The 25,468-nt window shown below is 36.5% G+C and overlaps 1 protein-coding gene across 1 annotated transcript in view; it reads left to right on the forward strand.

Annotated features, from left to right (window-relative positions):
• Nucleotides 1–19,104: 19,104 nt before the first annotated feature.
• Nucleotides 19,105–25,468, forward strand: part of LOC132254624 (uncharacterized) — a 35,613-nt gene continuing 29,249 nt past the window's right edge. Inside the window, exons 1-2 of the mRNA XM_059740567.1 lie at nucleotides 19,105–20,546; nucleotides 20,666–21,772. Of these exons, the coding sequence (XP_059596550.1) occupies nucleotides 19,105–20,546; nucleotides 20,666–21,772 (2,549 nt within the window). The remainder of the gene's footprint in view (nucleotides 20,547–20,665; nucleotides 21,773–25,468) is intronic.

Consider the following 25,468-nt stretch of genomic DNA (forward strand, 5'->3'; position numbering starts at 1 on the left):
TGTTAACTTGCCGTTTTATTTCCTGAAAATGGTGTCACCTCCAAAGGATGAGTGGTTTTTAACAATCTCCAAGACCTCTACGATCTTTTAGCCTGAATCTCTAACCTTCAAAAGGTTATATGGTAAGTATTTAGAGGCAAAAGCCATGAGGATTTTGGTATCTAAGGGTTTCCAAATTAGAGTTGAATTTAAATTCATTTCTAAACTTAGCAGGACTTTTCTTGCCAATTAAGAGAACTAAAACCACTTGAGTTGGATTAACCGCTTAAACACTTTTTAGACGTACCTTTGACTGCACAACAACTCTTGAATTTTGATGGAGAGAAAGCCACTATGTAAAAAGATTTCTATGTTCAAATAAAAATTAGAACAAAATTGCCAACACATAAACAAGAGTCAATATTGAACAAGGTTATCGAAGAATTCGGCTCTGTACGAATTTAACTCATCATCACTATCACTATTAGAATCATTCATGGATGCAACAAAAGCTAACATGTCATTGGGATTGTACCTTGCATCTTCAAAAGTTATAGAAGCACTGTCCTGTCTAAATTTAATAGTTTGTTCCTTTGGTTTCTCATCGTCTGGCAACCATCCAAGGTTTTATGGAAGTTTATTCTTTCTCCCTTTAATTTCTCATCTTTGGGACGACATCGTAGGTTCTATCTAAGGTCATTCATTCTTTCCTTTGGTTTGTGATCATTGGGACGCCCCCTAGGGCATATCTAAGCTTAATTGTCTGTTCCTTTAATTTCTCATCATTTGGACACCATCCTAGGGTCTATCTAAGTTTATTCTTCATCCCTTTTATTTCCTATCATTGGAACGCCATCTAGGTTTAATCTATGTTCATTTGTTTGTTCCACTCGTTTTTCATCATTAAAACAGCTTTCTAGGTTCTATCTAGGCTCATTCCTTTTTCCCATTTGTAACTAATCATTGGGACATGATCTTTTGGTTTCTCATCGTTTGGACACAACCTAGGTTTTATGGAAGTTTATTCTTTCCTCCTTTTGTTTCTCATCTTTTTTCATCATTCGGCGACCATCTAGGTTTTATGGAACTTTATTCTTTCTCCCTTTGGTTTCTCATCTTTGGGACGACATCGTAGGTTCTATCTAAGCTCATTCCTTCTTTCCTTGGCTTTGTCATTATTGGGATGCCCACTAGGCCCTATCTAAGCTTAATTGTTTGTTCCTTTAATTTCTCATCGTTTGGACACCATCCTAGGGTCTATCTATGTTTATTCTTCATCCCTTTTGTTTCCTATCATTGGAACGCGATATAAATTTTATCTAAGTTCATTCGTTTGATCTACTCGTTTTTTTATCATTGGGGTAGCTTTCTAGGTTCTATCTACGCTCATTCCATTTTTCCATTTGTAACTAATCATTGGGACACGAACCTTTGGTTTCACACTGGTTGGACACCATCTTGGTTTGATGGAAGTTTATTCTTTCTCCATTTGGTTTCTCATCTTTGGGACGACATCGTAGGTTCTAAGTCATCCATTCTTTCCTTTGGTTTGTCATCATTGGGACGCCCCCTAGGGCATATTTAAGCTTAATTGTCTGTTCCTTTAATTTCTCATCATTTGGACACCATCCTAGGGTCTATCTAAGTTTATTCTTCATCCCTTTTATTTCCTATCATTGGAACGCCATCTAGGTTTAATCTATGTTCATTTGTTTGTTCCACTCGATTTTCATCATTAGGACAGCTTTCTAGGTTCTATCTAGGCTCATTCCTTTTTCCCATTTGTAACTAATCATTGGGACATGATCTTTTGGTTTCTCATCGTTTGGACACAACCTAGGTTTTATGGAAGTTTATTCTTTCCTCCTTTGGTTTCTCATCTTTTTTCATCATTCGACGACCATCTAGGTTTTATGGAACTTTATTCTTTCTCCCTTTGGTTTCTCATCTTTGGGACGACATCGTAGGTTCTATCTAAGCTCATTCCTTCTTTCCTTGGCTTTGTCATTATTGGGATGCCCACTAGGCCCTATCTAAGCTTAATTGTTTGTTCCTTTAATTTCTCATCGTTTGGACACAAACCTAGGTTTCTTCTTTGTTTATTCTTCATCCCTTTTGTATCCTATCTAGTGAACACGATCTAGGTTTTATCTTAGTTCATTTGTTCGGTACACTTGTTTTTAATCATTGGGACAGCTTTTTACGTTCTATCTATGGTCATTCCTTTTTTCCATTTGTAACTAATCATTAGGACACGATTATTTAGTTTCTCACCGTTTGGACATCATCTAGGTTTGATGGAAGTTTATTCTTTCTCCCTTTGGTTTCTCATCTTTGGGAAGACATCCTAGCTTCTTTCTAAAGTCATTCATTGTTTCGTTTTTGTTTTTGGTCATTGGGATGCCCCGTAGGCCCTATCTAAGCTTAATTGTTTGTTCCTTTAATTTCTCATCGTTTCGACACCATCATAGGTGCTATCTATGTTTATTCTTAGTCCCTGTTTTTTCCCATCATTGGAACGCCATCTAGGATTTATTTAAGTTCATTTGTTTGTTCCACTCGTTTTTCATCATTGGGACAACATTCTAGGTTCTATCTAAGGTCATTCCTTTGTTCCATTTGTAACTACTCATTGGGACATGATCCGGTTTCTCATTGTTTGAACACCATCTAGGTTTTTTGGATGTTTATTCTTTCTCCCTTTGTTTTCTTATCTTTGGGATGACATTGTAGGTATCTAAGGTCATTCAATCTTTCCTTTGGGTTGTGATCATTGGGACGCCCTCTAGGTCCTATCTAAGCTTAATTATTTGTTTCCTTAATTTCTCATAGTTTGGGCCATATCCTAGGTTCTATCTACATTTATTCTTCATCCCTTTTATTTCCTAACATTGGAACGCGATCGACGTTTTATCAAAGTTCATTTGTTTGTTGCACTCGTTTTTCATCATTGGGACAACTTTTTAGGTTCTATCTAAGCTGATTCCGTTTTTCCATTTGTTAATCATTGGGACATGATCCTTTGGTTTCTCATTGTTTGGACACCATCGTGGTTTTATGGAAGTTATTCTTTCTCCCTTCGGTTTCTCATCTTTGGGACGACATCGTAGGTTCTATCTAAGGTCATTCATTCTTTCCTTGGCTTTGTCATCGTTGGGATGCCTTCTAGGCCATATCTAAGGTTAATTGTTTGTTCCTTTATTTTCTCATCGTTTGGACACAAACCTAGGTTTCTTCTTTGTTTATTCTTCATCCCTTTTGTATCCTATCTAGTGAACACGATCTAGGTTTTATCTTAGTTCATTTGTTTGGTACACTTGTTTTTAATCATTGGGACAGCTTTTTACGTTCTATCTATGGTCATTCCTTTTTTCCATTTGTAACTAATCATTAGGACACGATTATTTAGTTTCTCACCGTTTGGACATCATCTAGGTTTGGTGGAAGTTTATTCTTTCTCCCTTTGGTTTCTCATCTTTGGGAAGACATCCTAGCTTCTTTCTAAAGTCATTCATTGTTTCGTTTTTGTTTTTGGTCATTGGGATGCCCCGTAGGCCCTATCTAAGCTTAATTGTTTGTTCCTTTAATTTCTCATCGTTTCGACACCATCATAGGTGCTATCTATGTTTATTCTTAGTCCCTGTTCTTTCCCATCATTGGAACGCCATCTAGGATTTATTTAAGTTCATTTGTTTGTTCCACTCGTTTTTCATCATTGGGACAACATTCTAGGTTCTATCTAAGGTCATTCCTTTGTTCCATTTGTAACTACTCATTGGGACATGATCCGGTTTCTCATTGTTTGAACACCATCTAGGTTTTTTGGATGTTTATTCTTTCTCCCTTTGTTTTCTTATCTTTGGGATGACATTGTAGGTATCTAAGGTCATTCAATCTTTCCTTTGGGTTGTGATCATTGGGACGCCCTCTAGGTCCTATCTAAGCTTAATTATTTGTTTCCTTAATTTCTCATAGTTTGTGTCACACCCCAATTTTTTTTTCTTATTATTATTATTATTTATTCTTCAACTAAACAATTGATACTCAAATACAGTATAAGTGCTCTCAAAAACTTAAATGTTGAGTTCCTACTTGAATTTGTTCAAAAAGAGGATATGGAAAACCTGTTATAAGGAGTACATCCTGTATTAAACATTGTGACTATTAAGTTAACAAAATATGTTTTGTTTCACAAAAGAAACTTGTACAACATTCATTTACATATACCAAACCCCATTGTTTACTACGGGTAGCCCATACTACAAGTGTATCTAACAAATATATACATTACATCATTCCAACAAAAGGTGTAGTCTTGATACAAAAGGCATGGCCTCAAAAGACTTTCAATATGAGCAAACAGCATCCAATCACAGTAAAGCATTGCTCAAGCATTCTTTCCTGCATAGGTCTTCTGACCTGCATCTATAGGTGGAAGGAATAGGGTGAGTTCACAACTCAGTAGGAAAGTTTATAACCATCCTAAGTATACCCTTAAAAACCTTGAATTAAACGTTTAATAACATGCATGATAAACATTTCATAACAATTAACAAATGTGTAATCATGTCAAACATGTATGCATGTGTTTGTTGGTTTCATCATTGCTTTTCCCATCCATCCTTTCACAACTGATAATTTGCTGACTCCCAACAATCTACACAGCAGATATCAATGCTCCACAAGATACTCGATCAATATAATAATGACTATTCTGGGACATCACCCAAGGGCAAGTCATACCCCGTGTCTTTTGGGACTCATACCCAAGGGCAGGACCAACCCCGTGTCTTTAGGGACTAAAACCCAGGGGCAGGACCAACCCCATACACCCACATCGGAGTGTCTTCCTCGAGGGCTTTAGGGACTTTCACCCAAGGACCCACGGTCCCACATAAACAATATATCAAATGATAAGGCCTGTAGCATCACATAAGCACTTCGCCACCAATAAATTCTCTGAATATGATCTGTGATAATTCCATATCCTACTTGCAATGCAATCACACCATAAACCATTTCGACAACAGAAAACCACGAATATTCATTCCAATATACGTTCCAACATCATGGTAACATTTCAATGCAATAAACCGAGATGCAATGACACTTTAAAAGATTTGATGAAATCATAGAAATAACATGAAATTCCAACAAATAATTCAAGGAAAGAAATCAGATACACCATAGAATAGCATAAAATTCCCTACCTTACACCGACTTCCTTTTTGTGTTTCTTCTAAGTAGGCGATCTTTGCCTATTATGAGGAACTGAAATGAAACAACATAATTTAGGTTTCCTAACCATGAAAATTTATATAGTTTATTGTTGTAAATTTTTAATTCTAAAGTTCTCTAATCTATATCCTACATGTTTACAGATCAAATTAGAATTGAATTAAACAATATTTGCAATGCATATTAATTTCCCTAATTAATTACCAAACACTAATTCTTTTTATTTTCTTAAAGCCTAACCTATTAACAAATCCCAAGTGTCCAAATAACCCAATTCATCACATGTTTACTAATCTATTTTTCAATCAAACCAAATTAAACAAAGATTTATGCTGATCTTACCATTAATAAAATACTTAACTGAAAATACTTTAATCTTTAATTAATTGTGATTTTTAACTAAAACAGGTTTATAGCTAATTATACTCAACTTTTACACAATTTTTACCATTAATTCTATTCAACATGCCATTAGGAACCAAAATAAACGAAAATTACAAAATTAAACACTTGCTTACCTCAAATCTACACTTTCTCTCTCTAGTTTCTCTCTCTAACCCAAGTTGCTGCAGGTGAAATGGAGCAAAACGAGCTGCAGCCCCCCTTATAAAGGGTCTCCAAGCACCCAAGCATGAGGTGGCAGCCCACATGGCTGCCACCAATCCACCCAAGTAGGAGGTGGCATTCCACTAACCTTAATTTTCAAATATTGCACTTTAGTCCTTCAAGTTATAAAAAAATAAAACCCATAATTGCCCATTAGTCCTTTAGGTTTTCATAACCCTAATTAGTCCCTAAGAACCTGATAAGCATGCTTAGGTCATTAACTAATCCCACTTAACCTTAATCAAAGTTTAATTCATAATTAAACATGATTAGCACTAAACTAGTTTTAACATCTAATTAAGCAAGCTTAAAGTTAAGTACTAAAATAGTCATTAGTACTAGGTGTTACATCCTCTCCCCCTAACAAAAATTTCGTCCTCGAAATTCACAAAAGCGAACCTGTAAAGAGTTCCGGGTACTTGTTTCTCATATCTGATTCCAATTCCCATGTAGCTCCTTCCACTCCATGATGATCCCATGACACTTTCACTAGAGGTATTATTTTGGTTCGGAGTACCTTCTCTTTCTTATCTAAAATCTGTCTCGGCCCTTCCTCATACGTTACATCTTCTTGCAAATTCAAATCTTGCCAATCTAGTACATGTGTGGTATCAGGCTCATACTTCCGTAACATGGACACATGGAACACATCATGTATACCTGATAGTTGTGGCGGTAAGGCTAATTTGTATGCTACCTCTCCAATCTTTTGAAGGATTTCAAAGGGCCCAACATATATTGGAGCAAGCTTTCCCCTTTTTCCAAATCGAAATACGCCTTTCCTTGGTGTTACACGTAAAAACACATGATCTCCTATCTGAAATTCTAGGGGTCTCCTTCTGTGATCAGCATAACTTTTCTGTCTACTTTGTGCTGCCAATAACCTGTCACGTATTACTCGAATCTTGTCAGTAGTCTCTTGCACCAATTCTGGCCCAATCAGACTAGCTTCACCAGATTCCATCCAACACATAGGAGATCTACAAGGCCTCCCATACAGTGCTTCATATGGTGCCATTCCAATACTGCTTTGGAAGCTATTATTGTACGCAAATTCAATCAAAGGTAAATGTTCCACCCAATTTCCTTTAAAATCCATCACACATGCTCGTAACATATCTTCTAAAATCTGAATAACTCTCTCTGATTGCCCATCAGTTTGAGGATGAAATGCCAAACTCAATTTGATTTCAGTTCCCAAGGCTTTTTGTAAGGACTGCCAAAACTGTGATGTAAATCTAGGATCCCTATCTGAAACAATAGAGAGTGGTACCCCGTGCAACCTCACAATTTCTTTCACATACAATTTACTCAACACAATAACTGAATCAGTGATCCTCATTGGTAAGAAATGTGCTGATTTCGTTAATCTATCAACTATCACCCATACACTATCCTTACTTTGGGGAGTTCTTGGCAACCCTGTCACAAAGTCCATCGTCACATGATCCCACTTCCATTCTGCTATAGGTAGTGGTTGTAACAACCCTGCTGGTTTCTGATGTTCAACTTTCACTTGTTGACATGTTAAACACTTGGAAACGAATTGAGATATATCCCGCTTCATACCCTGCCACCAATATTGACGCTTCAAATCATGGTACATTTTAGTTTCTCCAGGGTGTACTGTGAATCGAGAATGATGAGCTTCCTTCATTACCTCCTCCTTCACCTGAGCATCATTAGGAACACAAAGTTTATTCAAGAAATGAATCCCACCATTAGAATGTATGTTCCAACCTTCTATTGCATCACCCGCCATGATTTGAGAGTGCATGCACTCTAACTTTTTATCTTTCCTTTGAGCTTCAATAACCTTCTGCAATATTGTTGGTTGAGCTACCAAAGTACAAAAACATGCACCAGAATCATGTACATCAAAGCAAGGATTGAATTCACTGATGTAATCATACATTTTCCACTCATAAACCACCAACCCAGATAACACACATTGAGCCTTTCTACTTAGGGCATCAGCAACCACATTAGCTTTTCCTGGATGATACTGCAAAGTAAAGTGAAAATCTTCAAGGGTTTCCAACCATCTCCTTTGCCTTGCATTTAGATCTTTTTGAGAGAAAATATACTTCAAACTTTTGTGATCTGAAAACACTTCAAAATTTTCACCATATAAGTAATGTCTCCATAACTTTAAAGCAAAGACTATTGCTGCGAGTTCAAGATCATTCCTTTTTCGCATTTGTAACTAATCATTGGGACATGATCCTTTGGTTTCTCATCGTTTGGACAACACCTAGGTTTTATGGAAGTTTATTCCTTTTCCCTTTGGTTTCTCATCTTTGGGACAACATTGTAGCTTCTTTCTAAGGTCATTCATTCTTTCCTTTGGTTTGTCATCATTGGGATGCCCCCTAGGCCCTATCTAAGCTTAATTGTTTTTTCCTTTAATTTCTCGTCGTTTGGACACCATCCTAGGTTCTAACTATGTTTATTCATCATCCCTTTTGTTTCCTATCATTGGAACGCGATCTAGGTTTTATCTAAGTTCGTTTCTTTGTTCCACTCGTTTTTCGTTATTGGGACTGCTTCCTAAGTTCTATCTAAGCTGAATGCTTTTTTCCATTTGTAACTAATCATTGGGACATGATCCTTTGGTTTCTCATCGTTTGGACACCACCTACGTTTTATGGAAGTTTATTCTTTCTCCCTTTGGTTTCTCATCTTTGGGACGACATCGTAGCTTCTTTCTAAGGTCATTCGTTCTTTCCTTGGGCTTGCCATCATTGGGATGCTTCCTAGGGCTTATCTAAGCTTAATTGTTTGTTCCTTGAATTTCTCATTGTTTGGACACCATCATAGGTTCTATCTATGTTTATTCTTCATCCCTTTTGTTTCCTATCATTGGAACATCATCTAGGTTTTATCTAATTTCATTTGGTTGTTCCACTCGTTTTTCATCATTGGGACATTCCTTTGGTTTCTGATCGTTTGGACACCATCTAGTTTATTCTTTCTCTCTTTGGTCTCTCATCTTTGGGACGACATCATAGGTTCTATCTAAGGTCATTCATTCTTTCCTTGGGTTTGTCATCATTCGGATGCCCCCTAGGCCCTATCTAAGGTTAATAGTTTTTTCCTTTAATTTCTTGTCGTTTGGACACCATCCTAGGTTCTATCTATGTTTATTTTTCATCCCTTTTGTTTCCTATCATTGGAACGCCATCTAGGTTTTATCTAAGTTCATTTGTTTGTTTCACTTGTTTTTCTTCATTGGGACAGCTTTCTAGGTTCTATCTAAGCTCATTGCTTTTTTCCATTTGTAACTAATCATTGGGACATGATCCTTTGGTTTCTCATTGTTTGGACACCATCCCAGGTTCTATATAAGTTTATTCTTTGTTCCTCCCCTTTCTGATTATTTTGACACCATCTTAGGTTTTATCTAAATTTAATATTTTTTTTCTTTGATTTTTTATGATTGGGACACCATTGTAGGTTCTATGTGATATTATTTTTTGTTCCTTTGGTTTCTCATCATTCTAACGTCATGATAAGTTCTATCTAAGCCTAGTCATTTGTTCCTTTGGTTTCTCTTCCGTGGAATGCCATTCTAGGTTTTGTTTTAGTTTTTGTCTTTAGTTTTTTATTTTAATCATTCTCTGCACTTCATTCCAATTGAAATATATTGTTTTCTTCTTTATTTAGCTTTTTATAAAATATAAGAAACTATAATACACTGTGCAAATTAGGTACTCTGACCGAGGAATAATCTATGAATTAATTTGAAGTCATATTGAAATAACAAAACTAGGGCACAAACAATCCAATTATACCCAATGCAAAAACATTTGGCTTAATTATGGCAACCTCACCTTGGATTTCTAAGAATTGATAGGAACATTTAGCTGAAATGAATTTATGGTATATACGATGAGAGGTGGTTCATTGATGGACACCATCCTAGGTTTTATCTACGTTAATTCTTCATCCCTTTTGTTTCCAATCATTGGAGCGCGATCTACATTTTATCTAAGTTCATTTCTTTGTTCCACTCTTTTTTTTTTTCATTGGGACAGCTTTCTAGGTTCTATCTAAGCTGAATGCTTTTTTCCATTTGTAACTAATCATTGGGACATGATCTTTTGGTTTCTCATCGTTTGGGCACCATCTGGGTTTTATGGAAGTTTATTCTTTCTCCCTTCGGTTTCTCATCTTTGGGACGAGATCGTAGGTTCTTTGTAAGGTTATTCAATCTTTCCCTTGATTTATTTGTTTAATTTATCATCGTTTGGGCACCATCCTAGGTTCTATCTCTGTTTATTATTCATCCCTTTTGTTTCCTATCATTGGAACGGGATCTAGGTTTTATCCAAGTTCATTTGTTTGTTCCACTCGTTTTTCATCATTGGGACAACATTCTGGGTTCTATCAAAGGTCAGTCCTTTTTTGCCTTTGTATCTACTGATTGAGACTTTTTCCTTTATTTTCTCATCGTTTGGCAACTATATAGGTTTGATGGAAGTTTATTCTTTCTCCATTTGGTTTCTCATTTTGGGACAACATCGTAGGTTCTTTCTATGGTGATTCATTCTTTACTTTGGGTTGTCATCATTGGGACGCCCCCTAGGCCCTATCTAAGCTTAGGTTTTTGTTCCTTTAATTGCTCATCGTTTATACACCATCCTAGGGTGTATCTATGTTTATTCTTCATCCCTTTTGTTTCCTATTATTGGAACGCGATATAGGTTTTATCTAAGTTCATTTATTTGTTCCACTCGTTTTTCATCAATGGGACAGCTTTCTAGGTTCAACCTATGCTCATTAGATTTTTCCATTTGTAACTAATCATTCGGACATGATCCTTTGGTTTCTCATCGTTTGGAGACCATCTAGATTTTATAGAATTTTATTCTGTCTCCATTTGGTTTTTGTTCTTTGGGACGACATCGTAAGCTAATCCAAGCTCATTCATTCTTTCTGTTGGTTTGTCCTCATTGGGACGCCCCCTAGGCCCTTTCTAAGCTTAATTATTTGTTCCTTTAATTTCTCATCGTTTAAACACCATCCTAGGTTCTATCTATGTTTATTCTTCATCCCTTTTGTTTACTATCATTGAAACGCCATCTAGGGTTTATCTAAGTTCATTTGTTTGTTCCACTTGTTTTTCATCATTGGGACAGCTTTCTAGGTTCTATCTAAGCTCATTCCTTTTGTAACTAATCATTGGGACATGATCCTTCGGTTTCTCATCGTTTGGACACCACCTAGTTTTTATGGAAGTTTATTCTTTCCCACCTTTGGGATGACATCGTAACTTCTTTCTAAGGTCATTCATTCTTTCCTTGGGCTTGTCATCATTGGGATGCCCCCTAGGGCTTATCTAAGCTTAATTGTTTGTTCCTTTAATTTCTCATTGTTTACACACCATCTTGGGGTCTATCTATGTTTATGCTTCATCCCTTTAGTTTCCTATCATTGGAACGCGATATAAATTTTATCTAAGTTCATTCGTTTGATCTACACGTTTTTTTTATCATTGGGGCAGCTTTCTAGGTTCTATCTACGCTCATTCCATTTTTCCATTTGTAACTAATCATTGGGACACGAACCTTTGGTTTCACACTCGTTGGAAGCCATCTAGGTTTGATGGAAGTTTATTCTTTCTCCATTTGGTTTCTCATCTTTGGGACGACATCTTAGGTTCTATCTAAGGTCATCCATTCTTTCCTTTGGTTTGTGATCATTGGGACGCCCCCTAGGCCCTATCTATGTTTAATTATTTGTTTCTTTAATTTCTCATCGTTTTGATACCACCCTATGTTCTATCTATGTTTATTCTTCATCCCTTTTGTTTCCTATCATTGGATCGCCATCTAGGTTTTATCTAAGTTCATTTGTTTATTCCACTTGTTTTTCATCATTGGGATAGCTTTCTAGGTTCTATGTAAGCTCATTGCTTGTTTCCTTTTCTAACTAGTCATTGGGACATGATCCTTCGGTTTCTCATCGTTTGGACACCACCTAGGTTTTATGGAAGTTTATTCTTTCTCCCTTTGGTTTCTCACCTTAGGGATGACATCGTAACTTCTTTCTAAGGTCATTCGTTCTTTCCTTGGGATTGTCAGGGCTTATCTAAGCTTAATTGTTTGTTCCTTTAATTTCTCATCATTTGGACACCATCCTAGGTTCTATCTATGTTTGTTCTTCATCCCTTTTGTCCTCATCATTGGAATGCGATCTAGGTTTTATCTAAGTTCATTTGTTTGTTCCACTCGTTTTTTGTAATTGGGATAGCTTTCTAGGTTCTATCTATGCTCATTCCATTTTTCCATTGTTTGGACACCATCGAGATTAGATGGAAGTTTATTCTTTCTCCATTTGGTTTCTCATCTTTGGGACGACATCGTAGCTTCTTTCTAAGGTCATTCATTGTTTCATTTAGTTAGTCATCATTGGGACGTCCTGTAAGGCCTATGTAAGCTTAATTGCTTGTTTCTTTAATTTCTCATCGTTTAGACTCAATCCAAGGTTCTATATATGTTTATTCTTCATCGCTTTTGTTTCCTATCATTGGAATGCCATCTAGGTTTTATCTAAGTTCATTTGTTTGTTCCACTCGTTTTTCATAACTGGGACAACATTCTGGGTTCTATGGTCATTCCTTTTTTGCATTTGTAACTAATCAGTGGGATACAAACCTTTCTAAGGTGATTTATTCTTTGGATACCATCTAGGTTTGATGGAAGTTTATTATTTCTCCATTTGGTTTCTCATTTTGGGACGACATCGTAGGTTCTTTCTAAGGTGATTTATTCTTTACTTGGTTTTGTCTTCATTGGGACGCCCCCTAGGCCCTATCTAAGCTTAATTGTATGTTCCTTTAATTTCTCATTGTTTACACACTATCCTAGGGTCTATCTATGTTTATGCTTCATCCCTTTAGTTTCCTGTCATTGGAACGCGATACAAATTTTATCTAAGTTCATTTGTTTGATCTACTCGTTTTTATTTTTTTTTTATTTTTTTTTTTATCATTGGGGCAGCTTTCTAGGTTCTATCTACGCTCCTTCCATTTTTCCATTTTTAACTAATCATTGGGACACGAACCTTTGGTTTTGCACTGGTTGGACACCATCTAGGTTTGATGGAAGTTTATTCTTTCTCCATTTGGTTTCTCATCTTTGGGACGGCATCTTAGGTTCTATCTAAGGTCATCCATTCTTTCCTTTGGTTTGTGATCATTGGGACGCCCCCTAGGCCCTATCTATGTTTAATTATTTGTTTCTTTAGTTTCTCATCGTTTTGACACCACCCTATGTTCTATCTATGTTTATTCTTCATCCCTTTTGTTTCCTATGATTAGAACACCATCTTGGCTTTATCTAAGTTCATTTCTTTGTTCCACTCGTTTTTCATCATTGGGACAACTTTCTAGGTTCTATCCAAGCTCATTCCTTTTTTCCAGTTGAAACCAATCACATGGACATGATCCTTTGGTTTCTCATCGTTTGGACACCATCTTGATTTTATGGAAGTTTATTCTACCCCCATTTGGTTTCTCTTCTTTGGGACGAAATCATAGGTTCTAAAGGTCATTCATTCTTTTCTTTGGTTTGTCATCATTGAAACGCCCTCTAGGCCCTATCTAAGCTTATTATTATTATTTTTTTAATATCTCATCATTTGGACACCATCCTAGGTTCTATCTATATTTATTCAACATCCCTTTTGTTTCCTATCATTGGAACACGATCTAGGTTTTATCTAAGTTCATTTGTTTGTTCCGCTCATTTTTCATCATTGGGAGAACATTCTGGGTTCTATCTAAGGTCATTCATTTTTTGCATTTGTAACTACTCATTGGGACTTTTGCCTTTGGTTTCTCATCGATTGGACACCATCTAGGTTATGGAAGTTTATTCTTTCTCCATTTGGTTTCTCATTTTGGGACGACATCGTAGGTTCTTTCTAAGGTGATTCATTCTTTACTTTGGTTTGTCATCATTGCGCCCCCTAGGCCCTATCTAAGCTTAATTGTTTGTTCCTTTAGTTTCGCATTGTTTACACGCTATCCTTGGTTCTATCTATGTTAATTCTTCATCCCTTTTCTTTCCTATCATTGGAACGAGTTCTAGGTTTTATATAAGTTCATTTTTTTGTTCCACTCGTTTTTCATCATTAGGACATCTTTCTAGGTTCTATATATGCTCATTCCATTTTTCTATTTGTAACTAATCATTGGGACATGATCCTTTGTTTTTCTCATCGTTTGGACACTATCCAAGGTTCTATCTGTGTTTATTCTTCATTCCTTTTGTTTCCCATCATTGGAATGCAATCTAGGTTTTATATAAGTTCATTTGTTTGGTTCACACGTTTTTCTTCATTGGTACAACATTCTAGGTTCTATCTATGCTCATCCCTTTTTTCCATGTGTAGATCATTGGGACATGATCCTTTGGTTTCTCGTCGTTTGGACACAATCTGGATTTTATGGAAGTTTATTCTTTCCCCAGTTGCTTTCTCTTCTTTGGGACGACATCGTAGGTTAGACTATGGTCATTCATTCTTTCCTATGGTTTGTCCTCATTGGGACGCCCGCTAGGCCCTATCTAAGCTTTATTAATTGTTAATTTAATTTCTCATCGTTTGGACAACATCCAAGGTTCTATCTATGTTTATTCTTTATCCCTTTTGTTTCCTATGATTAGAACACCATCTTGGTTTTATCTAAGTTCATTTCTTTTTTCCACTTGTTTTTCATCATTGGGACAACTTTCTAGGTTCTATCCAAGCTCATTCCTTTTTTCCATTTGAAACCAATCATCGGGACATGATCCTTTGGTTTCTCATCGTTTGGACACCATCTAGATTTTATGGAAGTTTATTCTGTCCCCATTTGGTTTCTGTTCTTTGGGACGAAATCGTAGGTTCTAAGGTCATTCATTCTTTTCTTTGGTTTGTCATCATTGGCACGCCCTCTAGGCCCTGTCTAAGCTTATTATTATTATTTTTTTTAATTTCTCATCATTTGGACACCATCCTAGGTTCTATCTATATTTATTCAACATCCCTTTTGTTTCCTATCATTCGAATGCGATCTAGGTTTTATCTAAGTTCATTTGTTTGTTCCGCTTATTTTTCATCATTGGGACAACATTATGGGTTCTATCTAAGGTCATTCATTTTTTGCATTTGTAACTACTCATTGGGACTTTTGCCTTTGGTTTCTCATCGATTGGAGACCATCTAGGTTTGATGGAAGTTTATTCTTTCTTCATTTGGTTTCTCATCGATTGGAGACCATCTAGGTTTGATGGAAGTTTATTCTTTCTTCATTTGGTTTCTCATTTTGGGACGACATCATAGGTTCTTTACAAGGTGATTCATTTTGGGCCGCCCCCTAGGCGCTATCTATGTTTAATTATTTGTTTCTTTAGTTTCTCATCGTTTTGACACCACCCTAGGTTCTATCTATGTTTATTCTTCATCCCTTTTGTTTCCTATTATTGGAACGCGTTCTAGGTTTGATCTAAGTTCATTTGTTTATTCCACTCGTTTTTCATCATTAGGACAGCTTTCTAGGTTCTATATATGCTCATTCCATTTTTCTATTTGTATCTAATCATTGGGACATTATCCTTTGTTTTTCTCATCGTTTGGACACTATCCAAGGTTCTATCTATGTTTATTCTTCATTCCTTTTCTTTCCCATCATTGGAACGCGATCTAGGTTTTATATAAGTTCATTTGTTTGGTTCACACGTTTTTCTTCATTGGTACAGCATTCTAGGTTCTATCTATGCTCATTCCATTTTTCCATGTGTAGATCATTGGGACATGATCCTTTGGTTTTCATCGTTTGGACACAATCTGGATTTTATGGAAGTTTATTCTTTCCCCATTTGCTTTCTCTTCCTTGGGACGACATCGTATGTTAGACTAAGGTCATTCATTCTTTCCTTTGGTTTGTCCTCATTGGGAGGCCCCCTAGGCCCTATCTAAGCTTAATTGTTAGTTTCTTTAATTTCTCATTGTTTGGACCCTGACCTAGGTTCTATATATGTTTATTATTCATCCCTTTTGTTTCCAATCATTAGAACACGATCTAGGTTTTATCTAAGTTGATTTGTTTGTTACACTCGTTTTTCATCATTGGGACAACTTTCTAGGTTCTCTCTATGCTCATTCCATTTTTCCATTTGGAACTAATCATTGGAACATGAACCTTTTGTTTCTCACTGTTTGGACACCATCTAGGTTTTGGTGGAAGTTTATTCTTTCTCCCTTTGGTTTCTCATCTTTGGGAGGACGTCGTAGCTTCTTTCTAATGTCATTAATTCTTTCCTTTGGTTTGTCATCATTGGGACGCCCCGTAGGCCCTATCTAAGCATAATTTTTTGTTCCTTTAATTTCTCATCATTTAGACACTATCCTAGGTTCTATCTATGTTTATTCCTCATCCTTTTTGGTTCCTATTAATTGAACACGATCAAAGATTTATCTAAGTTCCTGTCGTTTTTCATCAGTGGGACAACATTCTAGGTTCTATCTATGGTCATTCCTTTTTTCCATTTGTAACTAATCATTGGGACATGAACATTTGGTCTCTCATTGTTTGGTCAGAATCTAGGTTTAATGGAAGTTTATTCGGTCTCCCTTTGGTTTCACATCGTAGGTTCTGTCTCAGGTGATTCATTTTTTCCTTTGGTTTGTCATCATTGGCACGCCCCCTAGGCCCTATCTAAGCTTAATTATTTATTCCTATAATTTCTCATCGTTTAGACACCATCCTAGGTTCTATCTATGTTTATTCTTCATCCCTTTTGTTTCCAACCATTGGAACGCCATCTAAATTTTAGCTCAGTTCATTTATTTGTTCTGTAACACCTAGTACTAATGAATTAAATAGGCAATAATGATTATTTTAGTACTTAACTTTAAGCTTACTTAATTAGATGTTAAAACTAGTTTAGTGCTAATCATGTTTAATTATGAATTAAACTTTGATTAAGGTTAAGTTGGATTAGTTAATGATCTAAGCATGCTTATTAGGTTCTTAGGGACTAATTAGGGTTATGAAAACCTAAAGGACTAATGGGCAATTATGGGTTTTATTTTTGATAACTTGAAGGACTAAAGTGCAAAATCTGGAAATTTGAGTTAGTGGAATGCCACCTCATGCTTGGGTGCTTGGAGACCCCTTTATAAGGGGGCTGCAGCTCATTTTGCACCATTTCACCTGCAGCAAGTTGGGTTAGAGAGAGAAAGTGTAGATTTGAGGTAAGCAAGTTGTTTAATTTTGTAATTTTCATTTATTTTGGTTCCTAATGGTATGTTGAATAGAATTAACAGTAAAAATTGTGTAAAAGTTGAGTATAATTAACACTTGGGATTGGTTAATAGGTTAGGTTTTAAGAAAATCAAAAGAATTAGTGTTTGGTAATTAATTAGGGAAATTAATATGCATTGTAAATATTGTTTAATTCAATTCAAAATTTGATCTGAAAACATGTAGGATATAGATTAGAGAATGTGAGAATTAAAAAATTTGCAACAATAAACTATATAAATTTTCATGGTTAGGAAACCTAAATTATGTTGTTTCATTTTAGTTCCTCGTAATAGGCAAAGATCGCCTACTTAGAAGAAACACAAAAAGGAAGTCGGTGTAAGGTAGGGAATTTTATGCTATTCTATGGTGTATCTGATTTCTTTCCTTGAATTATTTGTTGGAATTTTATGTTATTTCTATGATTTCATAAAATCTTTTAAAGTGTCATTGCATCTCGGTTTATTGCATTGAAATGTTACCATGATGTTGGAACGTATATTGGTATGAAGATTCGTGGTTTTGTGTTGTCGAAATGGTTTATGGTGTGATTGCATTGCAAGAAGGATATGGAATTATCACAGATCATATTCAGAGAATTTATTGGTGGCAAAGTGCTTATGTGATGCTACAGGCCTTATCATTTGATATATTGTTTATGTGGGACCGTGGGTCCTTGGGTGAAAGTCCCTAAAGCCCTCGAGGAAGACACTCCGATGTGGGTGTATGGGGTTGGTCCTGCCCCTGGGTTTTAGTCCCTAAAGACACGGGGTTGGTCCTGCCCTTGGGTATGAGTCCCAAAAGACACGGGGTATGACTTGCCCTTGGGTGATGTCCCAGAATAGTCATTATTATATTGATCGAGTATCTTGTGGAGCATTGATATCTGTTGTGTAGATTGTTGGGAGTTAGCAAATTATCAGTTGTGAAAGGATGGATGGGGAAAAGCAATGATGAAACCAACAAACACATGCATACATGTTTGACATGATTACACATTTGTTAATGGTTATGAAATGTTTATCATGCATGTTATTAAACGTTTAATTCAAGGTTTTTAAGGGTATACTTAGGATGGTTATAAACTTTCCTACTGAGTTGTGAACTCACCCTATTCCTTCCACCTATAGATGCAGGTCAGAAGACCTATGCAGGAAAGAATGCTTGAGCAATGCTTTACTGTGATTGGATGCTGTTTGCTCATATTGAAAGTCTTTTGAGGCCATGCCTTTTGTATCAAGACTACACCTTTTGTTGGAATGATGTAATGTATATATTTGTTAGATACACTTGTAGTATGGGCTACCCATAGTAAACAATGGGGTTTGGTATATGTAAATTAATGATGTACAAGTTCCTTTTGCGAAACAAAACATATTTTGTTAACTCAATAGTCACAATGTTTATTACAGAATGTACTCTTTATAACAGGTTTTCCATATCCTCTTTTTGAACAAATTCAAGTAGGAACTCAACATTTAAATTTTTGAGAGCACTTATACTGTATTTGAGTATCAATTCTTTAGTTGAAGAATAAATAATAATAATCATAAGAAAAAAAAATTGGGGTGTGACAGCTTGGTATCAGAGCATAAGGGATTAGATCCCTATTGTGGACAATAGGTGGGGAGCCCAATAGGTGTGCAGGAGTCATTATTATTGTGACATTGTTTTATTGTGTATGATATATTGATATTAAGTGAAAGGTTAATGGATGGATGTTAGGTTTGTGTTTTTGTTGTGTTGATGACATTCCTTGTTGTATTGAATATGCCGAGCTATAATAATTATGATCATGTTGCCTGTTTGAGTGCTTGATCATTGAGAATCCATTACTATGATATTGTTGTTATCATGTTTGTTTTGCAAATGTTTGTATGTGACATAAGTGGTTTGATTGTATTGGTTAAGGGTGCTTTATTTTATGAATAACCCTTATGAGGTGATGTATTGATTATAATAATCCTTGTATACCTTTCTAAGAGAAAATGCCTAGAGGAAGGGACAGATTAACCACAAGGCCTAAACGGACAACTAGATCATCTCCAATATCTCATGGTGATGTAACTGAGGGAAGACCTATAATACATCCAGTTGCTGGTTCAGAATGCCAGAATGTGAGCTTGATTCGGGAATTTAAAGCATTGAATCCTCCAAGCTTTTGGGGTGGCCCTAATTTTCTTGAAGCTGAGAATTGGATGAAAGAAATAAAGAAAATACTGGATGTAATGGCAGTGCCTGAGGAAAGGAGAGTTTCTTTAGCTTCCTTCATGTTGAGGGATGAAGCAGACAACTGGTGGGATATGATCAAGACTACTCAGGATGTAACTAAAATGGTTTGGATGCAATTTGAGGAGCTGCTTTTATCTAATTACTTTCCAGAGGCCGTTAGAAGACAGAAGAGAGCTGAATTTATACACTTGGTTCAAAGGAACATGACAGTGACTGAATATGCAGCAAAATTTACACAACTATCTAGATATGCTCCAAATGTGGTTGCAGATGAACAAATGCGAGCTGAACAATTCCAAGAGGGGTTGAGATTGAACATTAGAGCACAGGTTGCTCCTTTCATGCTTCGTACTTATAGTGAGGTTGTGGCAAGGGCTCTTGTTATAGAAAGGGAAATGGAGGAAGCTCAAAGGTTGAGAAGCAAAAATTCTAGGTTTGGTGGTTCAGAAAAACGAGAACAGGATTTCAAGCGCCTGAAAATGACTCATCCCCAACAACAACCCAGAAAACAAGAGCAGTATAGTGGGGCTACAGATTCAGCTAAGGGACCAAGGAGATGTTATGAATGTGGTGAGGTGGGACATTTGAGGAGAGAGTGCCCAAAATTTCAACGACTTGCATTCCAGCCATCTCAACGACAGTTTCAGCAGATGAACCCACGAATTCAAGGAAGGCAACCTCAAGGGGAAGGAAACTTTAGACAAGGGAAGCCTGGAGGGAAGCCAGAGCAAGCACAACAAGGGAGATTTTATGCAATGGGGTCACAAAATGCAGAGTCAAATGCCTTGGTGGAAGGTATGCTCTTATGTTTTAGCACTTGGGCACATGTTTTATTTGATCCAGGAGCTACCCACTCTTTTATTTCTGCATCATTTGCCTCCATGCTAGACATAGAATTTGTTCCCCTACATTGTTCATTATGTGTTGAGACTCCTATGGGTGGTAAGGTGGAAACCAAGTGGGTATGTCATGCTTGTGTACTTTATATTGGGGGTCTTGAAGTTACAATGGATCTGGTTCTTCTTGATATTTCATCGTTTGATGTAATTGTGGGGATGGATTGGCTTGCCCGACATCATGCTGTGTTAGATTGTTATTTGAAGAAAGTAACATTCCACACCTCTTCTGGTTCATATATGAGTTTCTATGGTGATAGAAGGCTTACATTTATTCCTCTAATTCGAAACCTGGATGACAAGTGGTCAAGAAAGGATGGCAGACACTATTTTCTTTTTAATCTGAAGGGAGAAGGCAAAAAGATGACAACTATAGATTGTATTCCAATGGTTTGTGAATTTGCTGATGTTTTTCCTAAAGAATTGCCATGTTACCTCCTCACAGAGAGATGGATTTTTCTATTGAATTGTATCCAGGTACAGATCCAATATCAATAGCTCCATATAGGATGGCTCCAGTTGAACTTAAGGAATTGAACATTCAGTTGCAGGAGTTGCAAACTAAAGGGTTTATTCGGCCTAGTACCTCACCTTGGGGTGCTCCAGTATTGTTTGTAAAGAAGAAGGATGGATCCTTGCGGTTATGTGTGGATTACAGAAAATTGAACAGAGTTACAGTGAAAAACAAATATCCGCTACCTCGGATTGATGACTTATTTGACCAGTTATGTGGGGCTTGCTATTTTTCAAAGATTGATTTAAGATCTGGTTATCATCAGTTGAGGATACGAGAAACAGATATTCCAAAGACTGCATTTCGTACAAGGTATGGGAATTATGAATTTGTGGTCATGCCGTTTGGGTTAACCAATGCTCCAGCTGCATTCATGGACATCATGAATCGTATCTATCGGCCTTATTTGGATCATTTTGTGGTGGTATTTGTGGATGATATTTTGATATATTCTAAGAGTAGAGAAGAGCACGGTCATCATTTGCATATGGCACTTCAAACACTTAGAGAAAACCAATTATATGCCAAATTGGAGAAATGTAACTTTTGGCTGCAGGAAATTCAATTTTTGGGGCACATGGTTTCTCAAGAGGGTATCTCAGTGGATCCAACAAAAGTGGAAGCTGTGACAAAGTGGGAAAGCCCCAAGAATGTTTTTGAAGTACGTAGTTTTCTTGGGCTAGCTGGGTACTACAGAAGGTTTGTTGAAAACTTTTCTCGAATTGCTTGCCCAATGACTAGATTGACACGCAAGGGAGTGAACTTTGATTGGAATGATAGGTGTGAAGAATCCTTTCAAGAACTAAAAAGGAGACTAACAACAGCGCCGGTGCTAATTACTCCTATTAGTGGCGAAAGATATACAGTTTATTGTGATGCTTCAAAAAATGGCTTGGGATGTGTTTTGATGCAAAGAGGAAGAGTGGTTGCTTATGCTTCTAGGCAATTGAAGAACCATGAGCAGAACTATCCTACACATGATCTTGAACTCACAGCATTGGGACAGCTTTCTAGGTTCTATCTAAGCTGAATGCTTTTTTCCATTTGTAACTAGTCATTAAGACATGATCCTTTGGTTTCTCACTGGTTGGAAACCATCTAGGTTTGATGGAAGTTTATTCTTTCTCTCTTTGGTTTCTTATCTTTGGGACGACATCGTAGGTTCTATCTAAGGTCATTTATTCTTTCCTTTGGTTTGTCATAAATGGCACGCCCCTTGGGCCGTATATAAACTTAATTATTTGTTCCTTTAATTTCTCAGCATTTAGATACCATACTATGTTCTATATGTGTTTATTCTTCATCCCTGTTGTTTTCTATCATTGGAACGCCATCTAGATTTTATCTAAATTCATTTATTTGTTCTACTCGTTTTTCATCATTGGGACAGCTTTCTAGGGTCTATGTAAGCTCGTTCCTTTTTTCCATTTGTAACTAATCATTAGGACATGATCCTTTGGTTTCTCATCTTTGGGACGACATTGTAGGTTCTAAGGCCATTCATTCTGTCCTTTGATTTGTCATCATTGGCATGACTTTTAGGCCCTATCTAAGCTCATTACTTTTTTCGATTTGTAACTAATCATTGGGACATGAACCTTTGGAGTCTCATCGTTTCGACACCATCCCTTTGATGGAAGTTTATTATTTCTCTACTTGGTTTCCCATTTTTTTTCCTATCAGTGGAACACCATCTAGGTTTAATCTATGTTCATTTGTCTATTCCACTCGTTTTTCATCATTGGGATAGCTTTCTAGGTTCTATCTATGCTCATTCCTTTTTCTCATTTGTAACAAATCATTGGGACATGAACCTTATGTTTCTCACTGGTATGACACGATCTAGGTTTGATGGAATTTTATTCTTTCTCCCTTTGGTTTCTCATCTTTGGGACAACATTGTAGGTTCTATCTAAGGTCATTCATTCTTTCCATCAGTTTGTCATCATCGGCACGCCCCTTAGGCCCTATGAAAGCTTAATTATTTGATCCTGTAACTCCTCATTGTTTAGACACCATACTAGGTTCTATCCATGTTTATTCTTCATCCCTTTTGTTTCCTATCATTGGAACACCATCTAGGTTTTATGGAAGATCATTGAAATTGTAGGTGCTTTCTAAGGTCATTCATTCTTTACTTTGGTTTGTCATCATGGGGACGCCCCCTAGGTCATATCTAAGCGTGATTTCTTGTTCCTTTAATTTCTCATCGTTTAGACACCGCCCTAGGTTCTTTCTATGTTTATACTTCATCCATTTTGTTTCCTATCATTGGAATACCATCAAGGTTTAATCTATTTCCATTTGTCTGTTCCACTCGTTTTTCATCATTGGGACAGCTTTCTATGTTCTATCTATGCTCATTCATTTTTTTTCCATTTGTAACAAATCATTGGGACATGAACCTTACGTTTCTCACTGGTTGGACACCATCTAGGTTTGATGGAAGTTTATTCTTTCTTCCTTTGGTTTCTCATCTTTGGAATGACATTGTAGGTTCTAAGGTCATTCATTCTTTCCTTTGATTTGTCATCATTGGCATGACCTTCAGGTCCTATCTATGCTCATTACTTTTTTCCATTTGTAACTAATCATTGGGACATGAACCTTTGGAGTCTCATCGTTTTGACACCATCCCTTTGATGGAAGTTTATTCTTTCTCTATTTGGTTTCCCATTTTTGGACGACATCGTAGGTTCTCTCTAAGGTCATTCATTCTTTACTTTTGTTTGGCATCATTGGGACGCCCAATAGGCCCTTTCTAAGCTGAATTATTTGTTCCTTAAATTTCTCACCGTTTAGACACCATACTAGGTTCTATCTATGTTTATTCTTCATCCCTTTTATTTCCTATCATTGGAACGCCATCTTGGTTTTATGGAAGATCATTTATTTGGTCTATTCGTTTTTCGTCATTGGGACGCACATTAGGCCCTATCTATGCTTAATAGTGTTTTCCTATAATTTCTCACCGTTAAAAACCATCCTAGGCTCTGTCTATGTTTGTTCTTCATCCCTTTATTTTGCTATCATTGGAACACCATCTAGGTTTAATCGAAGTTCATTTGCTTGTTCAACTCATTTTTCATCATTGGGACAACTTTCTTGGTTCTATCTAAGCTCATTTTTTTTTTTCCATTTGTGACTAATCATTGGGTCATTAGCCTTTGGTTTCTCATTGTTTGGAAACCATCTAGGTTTCATGGAAGTTTATTCTTTCTCCATTTGGTTTCTCATTTTGGGACGACGTCGTAGGTTTATTCTAAGGTCATTCATTCTTTACATTGGTTTGTTATCATTGGGACGCCCCCTAGGCGATATCTCAGCTTAATTGTTTGTTTCTTTAATTTGTCATCGTTTGGACACCATCTAGGTTTTATGGAATTTAAGTCTTTCTCTCATTGGTTTCTCATCTTTGGGACGACATCGTAGGTTCTATCTAAGGTCATTCATTCTTTCCTGCAGTTTGTCATCATTGGCACACCCCTTAGGCCCTATCTAAGCTGAATTATTTGTTCCTTTAATTTCTCATCGTTTAGACACCATACTAGGTTCTATGTTTATTCTTCATCCCTTGGTATCCTATCATTGGAACACCATCTAGATTTTATCTAAGTTCATTTATTTGTTCGACTCGTTTTTCGTCATTGGGATAGCTTTCTAGGTTCTATCTAAGCTCATTTCCTTTTTCCATTTGTAACTAATCATTGGGACATGATCCTTTGGTTTCTCATCGTGTGGACACCATCTAGGTTGGATGGATGTTTATTCTTTCTCAATTTCGTTTCTCATTGTTGGATGACATCGTAGGTTTTTTCTAAGGTCATTCGTTCTTTACTTAGGTTTCTCATCATTGGGACGAAACGTGGGCCCTATCTAAGCTTTATTGTTTGTTCCTTTAATTTCACATCGTTTAGACACCATCCTAGTTGCTATCTATGTTTATTCTTCATCTATTTTGTTTCATATCATTGGAACGCCATATAGATTTTATCTAAGTTCATTTATTTATACGAATCGTTTTTCATCATTGGGACAGCTTTCTAGGTTCTATCTAAGCTCATTCCTTTATTCCAATTGTAACTAATCATTAAGACATGATCCTTTGGTTTCTCATCATTTGGACACCATCTAGGTTTGATGGCTGTTTATTCTTTCACAATACGTTTCTCATTTTTGGACGACATCGTAGGTTGTTTCTAAGGTCTTTCATTCTTTACTTTGGTTTTTCATCATGGGGATGGCCGCTAGGCGCTATCTAAGTTTAATTATTTGTTTCTTTAATTTCACATCGTTTACAGACCGTCCTAGGTTCTTTCAATGTTTATACTTCATCTATTGTGTATCCTATCATTGGAACGCCATCTAGATTTTATCTAAGATCATTTATTAGTTCTACTCGTTTTCGACATTGGGACAACGTTCTAGGTTCTATCTAAGCTCATTCCTTTTTTCCATTTGGGACACTATCATTTGGTTTCTCATCATTTGGAAACCATCTAGATTCTGTGGAAGTTTATTATTTCTCCATTTGCATTCTCATTTTTGGACGACATCGTAGGTTCTTTCTAAGGTCAATCATTCTTTACTTTGGTTTGTCATCATGGGATGCCCGCTAGGCGCTATCTAAGTTTGATTGTTTGTTCCTTTAATTTCACATCGTTTACACACCGTCCTAGGTTCTTTCAATGTTTATACTTCATCTTTTGT

The sequence above is a fragment of the Vitis vinifera genome, chromosome 11 (genome assembly GCF_030704535.1).
Source record: "Vitis vinifera cultivar Pinot Noir 40024 chromosome 11, ASM3070453v1".
NCBI classification, from domain to species: domain Eukaryota; kingdom Viridiplantae; phylum Streptophyta; class Magnoliopsida; order Vitales; family Vitaceae; genus Vitis; species Vitis vinifera.